At 38.2% G+C, this 6,581-nt stretch overlaps 1 protein-coding gene across 1 annotated transcript; it reads left to right on the top strand.

The window, feature by feature from the left end:
- The first annotated feature begins 5,244 nt into the window (after nt 1–5,244).
- Nucleotides 5,245–6,016, top strand: LOC114840874 (heat shock protein 30-like). Its single transcript, XM_029125259.2, has one exon. It carries the CDS (start codon nt 5,248–5,250, stop codon nt 5,878–5,880), a length of 633 nt encoding a protein of 210 aa, XP_028981092.2. The 5' UTR covers nt 5,245–5,247; the 3' UTR covers nt 5,881–6,016.
- The last annotated feature ends 565 nt before the right edge of the window (nt 6,017–6,581 follow it).

Here is a 6,581-nt window from a genome sequence, read left to right as displayed (position 1 = left end):
ATGCCATGAAAGAGGAGATGCGATCTCTGGAGGAGAATGAGACCTTCACCCATACTCAGTTACCACCAGGCAAACAGACAGTGAGGGGCAGATGGGTTTATGCACTTAAGACAGAAATTGATGGATCTGACAAATACAAGGCGAGATTCGTAGCAAAAGGCTACAACCAGAAACCAGGGACTGATTATGAGGAGACTCTCTCACCCACAGCTGATATGACAAGTGTGAGAGTAGTCATGCAATAGGCAGTGCAGGATAACCTAGTCTTACACCAGATGGATGTTTAAACTGCTTATTTGCATGCTCCAATAGACTGTGAGATTTACATGGAGCAACCTGAGGGTCATGAGAAAAAGTCAAACACAGGAGAAAAACTAGTGTGCAAGTTACACAAATCTCTCTATGGTCTAAAACAATCAGGGAGGAATTGGAACACTATGTTGCATACATGCTTAATTGAGAATGATCTTGTACAGAACCCAGCTGATACCTGTGTGTATACAAAAGAAAAGCATAACGAGAAAGTAATCCTAATAATATGGGTTGATGATCTGATCATTGCAGTTAATAAAGAGAGTGTTATGAAAAATGTGAAGAGGATGCTTACTGAAAGGTTCAAAATGAAAGGCATGGGAAAGCTGAGACATTTCTTGGGGATAGATGTTGAACAAGCAGATGGTGTAGTCAAAATGTCTCAGGAGAGATATGTGAGAAAAATTCGAGATCGATTTGAAATGCAGGATTGCAGGTCTAGAGAAACTCCATGTGTACCAAAACTCGAATACACAGAAGATGCTGAAAAAATGAATGTTCCAAGAAAGTGCAGGGAGGCAGTAGGAAGTTTAATTTACTTGTCCACATGGACCCGACCAGACATAAGTTTTGTGGTCAGTAAACTCTCCCAGCACTTTGCTGAACCAACAGTAGAACACTGGAACACAGTAAAACATGTGTTCAGGTACCTCAAAGGTACAACAGAACAGGGGTTATTCTTCAGGAGAAATGACACAGAAAAACTAGGTCTAAGGGTCTACAGCGATGCTTAATGGGCATCAGATGCAGCAGATAGAAGTGTACATCAGGGTTTTGTGCCAGTCTAAATAGAGGAAGCTCTTTGATATCCTGGAAAACAAGAAAACAACTGACAGCAGCACTGTCAACTTGTGAGGCTGAGTACATGTCCTTAGCATCAGCCATACAGGAATGCATTTACTTAGAACAACTGCTCAGGGGTATGGACACATACCAATATGCACAAACAAAGGTGTATGAAGACAACCAAGGTGCCATAGCACTAGCCAAAAACCCAGTTCACAGACAGCGATGCAAACACATTGATATCAAATATCACTTTATTAGGGAAAATGTGAACAATGGAAAGTTTATTTTGGAATATTGCCCTACCGAGAAAATGATTGCTGATGTTCTGACAAAACCAGCTACTAAGCTGAGATTTACACGAGATATGTTTGGCACTTAGTGGTGCAAAAAGTGTTTATTGCTTTAAGATAATGAGGGAGCCTCATTCTGTTATTTTGTTTTCATGTAACCCAAGGGGATAAGAGCAAGTGGGTGTATTAAATATCATTTTTGGATAACGCTCTTATCAATACATTAAGGTAATAGTGTTGCTTGCGATATTTGAGGTATTACGTTCTCTCATACCTGTGTGTATGCAATGTATGCCAGTTCAGTTCACTTGTAATACAATGATGAGGACGGATGAACAGAGCCGTGTACATGTATGGAATAAATAACTATATAGAAAATATACTTTGTTTATACTTTCACATCAAGTTAAGCCTGCCTAAGTCAGCTAACTTAACAGAAATAATTTCAAAAGACTGACAGGGATTTTTGTCTTGAAGAATTAGAGCAACTGGAAAAGGAATTGGATGAGGGAGTGAAGCACAGAACATCAAATCCAAAAAACAAAGGCAAGCTAAAGGTTGTGAATGAAAGTCTTAAGGAACAACATACTAGAGAGGATGACAAACAAAGCAAAGATGTAGAAAAAAGTCCAAAGCAACAATATGATAAGAAGTTAGAGAAACAAGCAAAAGACCAAACCAAAGGGAATTTGTCAAGTGCCTGGGGAATGAAGCACTGGGGATCAAATTCCAAAAAGGTAGAAAGTTCCAAGGACAAACATGCTAGAGAGGATGTCAAACAAAGAAAATAAACCAATTCAAGATGAAAACACTGCCAAAGGACATGGGAATAATATAGGCAAACAAGTTGAAGAGACTACCATGGATTTGGTAATTGAAGACCTTGAACTGCTGGAAAGTGGGAATGATGGAGGATTGAAGCTCAAGAGATCCAATACTAAAATGGAAGACAAACTTAAAATGACAAAAGAAACTCCAAATGAAGAACAGGTTAAAAGATTCGAGACACAAGTAAAAAAAGAAACCAAAGTGAATTTGTTTACTGAAAAGCTAGCACTAATGGAAAAAGACACAGATGGGGGAATGAAGAACATGAGATGCAATCCCAAAAAGGAAGACAAACAAAGAAAAGCACTGAAAGAAAGAATAAAAGAACAAAATGCCAAAGGAAGTAACAACGGAAAGACAAAGGACACACAACTCATAGAAGAGACCGACGCAACCTACAATAAAGAAATCCAAACAGAGATGCCGAAGTCAATTCCTGACAAGATACGCAATAAAATCGACCAACACAGAACCCAAAAGAAGGAAAAACAGAAACAAAAAAATCTTCAATTCCTTCAAGAAGCATTGACCACTCATGAAGTATTAGATGTGGCATTAAACATACATGCCAAAAAGAAGCCTAGAAAATGGGTCAAATGCCAGGGTGAGTACAGGAGGAATGTGGAGAGAGGGTGAGGGTACACAACTAAGAAAAACTTGAATAATTGACTGTGTACAACTGAAAGTTCATCTGGTGCAACAATATATATATACTATGTTTACACTCCGCTGATTATAGTGGGTTAAGCTACGACTGCACAGGTATGCACATAGGTGTTGTTGAGCTAGATTTAGGGTACAATTCTTTTCTCCATTTTCAATCTTTTTTCTTTATTTCAGTGTAAATGAACTGCACCGTAGATTCTCTGGACGCTGATAACAACAGAAACGTGCCATGTGGTTCTGAAACAAGATTTTCTTAATTTGTGTTCAAGATCGAAGAAACTAGGGTGTTGTCCACAAGCATTAAAACAAGGATTCAGGACTCTACTTTGTTTGAAAGGTGAGCATCTTGTCATTCATTCATTACACAAGAATATATTCAAATTTAAATCTTTGTGGTATTAAATTCAAATGTTTTACCTGTAATTTAATTAAATTGTCACATCTAGATTCCTATCCATAACAATAAGCAATAGTAAAGTCACTGCCAGGCAGTTAGCTGTGAGACCAGGGTTGGAGTATCAAGCTCACAGATTAGCCAAGTGGTCCCACGGAAGGTGAGAGAATTGGCCTGCACAGTTCAGGTTTGCTGGGTTAGAAAATGAACAGGATCACCTTGTCTCATTGGGCTCTAGTGACTCCTTGTGGTGCCTTGCTTCATCTCTTGTCACGTTTTGCAGCACTTTGGTCCACATTGGGGAAGTGTGATTCAATTTTCAGCTTCTTCTTGTCTGCTCATCATTTACATTTTATTCATTTAAGAGATGCTCTTATTATTAGGAGCGTCTTTCTGTCATTGAAAGATTCATTTATGACAGTTAATCTGTGAATGAGTACTTTTTTGTAGACAATTCTGAAAAAATATCTTTATTTCTGGGTAACTCTCTGCAAACTATTGACATATTTTTTGGTATTATCTTCTTTGCAGTGAACAACAATCCACTGGATAATAAATTTAATGGCAAAAATGTTGATTTCCATCTATATTGACACAAAGAAATAACAGCTATTCAGGTGTAATTAAATCATTATGACATAACAAAACGTAGTTTCATTGGAAAGAAGACACCGGGGTGATTATGAATAAATGATCCACAGATAGACAGGAATTCCACAGTTTAGAAAACACAAGATCAAGCACACAAAATAACCAGTTATTTTGCCTTTAATAGACAAGCTATCAGTCAAATAAGCCTGATTATTGCTGGAAACACATAAGATGGCCTCCACAAATTTCAACAATATCAGAAATATAACTGGGATTGATAAACAAAAGGTGCAAATTGTCAGGTGTGGTCAAGGGACAAATATTTAATATTTATATAATAATAGTCCCTCAATCTCTACAAAGTGCCACAAGTCTGTATAAGACATTTGAAATGCCTAAATTCTATTTGCTGATGAAAATAGAAAATGTCTACCATATCAACATTTCTCAAACATTAGGTTGATGTATGGAGACATACAGGGGACATCTAGATATTGTTTCAACCTGTCCAAATTACTAGTGACATTGGTGTTTGTGGGGTCAAATCACAATAAAAAAGGAAAATTGGCTGAAATATTTAGAATGGCATTCGTGTACATTTTACATCCAAAGTGTATGTTTTTAAATTTCACTTTCATCATAGCTACTGCATGTTGTGAATGTTTTTGAAGCAGTACTTTCCCAGTATTTCTCTGTGCTTTGTAAAATGGCATGTGTGCTGGATGGTGGTGCTCACCGTGAATGGGGAACTTGTAATGGTTGTGAGGTAGCTTTAGGCCCCAAAGACATTCACAATTTTATTACGCTCTTACAGATACTGACATTTTTTCCAGCATTCATTTTTCTTGTGAATTATTTTACAGTGGGTTGAAATACATTGTGACCTAACCGTTTCTGTTGGTTCTGTGGTTGAAACTATTTTTTTAATTGAGCTAGTGTTATTGATATCAAATCTCATCTGATTTGCTCACAGTACTTAACGGCACAGTAAAATTGTTGATGATGTCATCAATACTGTAGTGTCATATTTAAAATCTAAAGGATAATGGTTGCAAAAACATTTTTAAAGTAATGTATTTTAAAATGAAGAAGTCATAAGTGTAAACATTAAATCACCTCAACTATTAAGTACAGCTGACTTACTGCTGAAGAATTTGGAATCCATCCAGCTCATTCCTGAACCACTTCCCTGCAGGGTGACACCCAGTGGAGAACTGTGGCAACGACAGGAAAGTTCCTGAAGACACTGGAGTTCTAAGTGGGAGAACATAAAAGCTGTGACACTCCCACTGAAGAGACAGTCAACAACACAACCAACACTGAACACAGTAGTGTCATCTCAGAGCAAGACTAATCAACACTCAACATTGAATGAAGATGCTGTGCTCCCCAGAATTCCAATCTTCCATCAACCCATTGATGGACTTCTACTGTCCCGTTCACAGTCTCTGTCCGGAGGTACGACCTCTTCTCTGGCAGCAGGGTCTACTTGAGAGAAACATTAAGGAGATCAAGAGCAGTCTGGCACTGATGGAGAAACTTCAGCAGTGTATCTCTGAAGAGATGGACCATGTTCCTGCCTCTGTGGACATCCAACCATTTTCTTACAAGCTGGAGAAAGAGGGAGAGGGCTTTGCCATGACACTGGACACTAAGGACTTCTCCCCAGAGGAGATCTGTGTCAGACAGGTGGGCAGGAAGCTAAGAGTCAGTGGGAAGACGGAGAAGAAGCAGGGTGATGGGAAAGGCTCCTACTCTTACAGATGCCAGGAGTTCAGACAAGAGATTGATCTTCCTGAAGGCGTGAACCCTGAGACAGTCACCTGCTCCATGACTCCTGACGGGAAGCTCCACATCGAGGCACCTAATACTTTATTATCTTCTGAGAGAGTGGTTCCCATCAACTGTAGTCTGGATGTGAGGACGCCGCAATCCCTCAGCTCACAGACAGAGGGCACCACTATGGACTCCCAGAAGCAACATCAGAACACGGGTTCACATGTAGAGTGATCCTTTGTATTATGAAATGTTTACTTTTGATGAATGTTTAGTTTTACATGTTTTTTCTCTTGAAATGTTATACATTGAAATGTCACATCTTAGAACAATTAATCTAACAATTAATCAATTTGAGTAAATTAATATAATGTAACCTATTACCTAACACTGTAGCTATGTACCCTTCAAGAAGAATAAACACAATACCTTCATTACTTGCCTATATTTGGTGTATTTTTTTCAGTGCTTACTATTTGAAACTGCAATATATAAAGCTCCAGAACAAATACTCATCATATGTTGTTTCTGAAAATCACAATAATTAAAAAGTAGACGTCATCTGACTGAATTCAGCATTATATGTTTGACCGTCGGATCCCGAGTGGGATCAAGGGCCACGGATCTCGGAACGGTGTGATGAGAGTAGTTTAGATTCAACTTTATTGTCATTGAACACTACGACGAAATGCAGCAAGCATCTAACCAGAATGTGATAGTGTGGGAAATACAGACCACATCCGAAAATATATTAAAATAACAAAATTAAAAAAATAAAATAAATGTCATGACATTTTTAATGCTATGCTTTGTAGTTGGTAAAATACAGGTTATCTGAACTTTCATCGCTCTTCTGCGCAGGGCTTCTCTGCTTTGACATTCTACTCACGTTGTAAAAAAAATGTAGCCTAGTGGGCTATATTCTGCGGTTCAAT

The sequence above is a fragment of the Esox lucius genome, chromosome 14, assembly GCF_011004845.1.
Source record: "Esox lucius isolate fEsoLuc1 chromosome 14, fEsoLuc1.pri, whole genome shotgun sequence".
In the NCBI taxonomy this organism is placed as follows: Eukaryota; Metazoa; Chordata; class Actinopteri; order Esociformes; family Esocidae; genus Esox; species Esox lucius.
The sequence above is the reverse complement of the archived record's forward strand: the minus strand, read 5'-3'. Positions and strand labels throughout refer to the sequence as shown.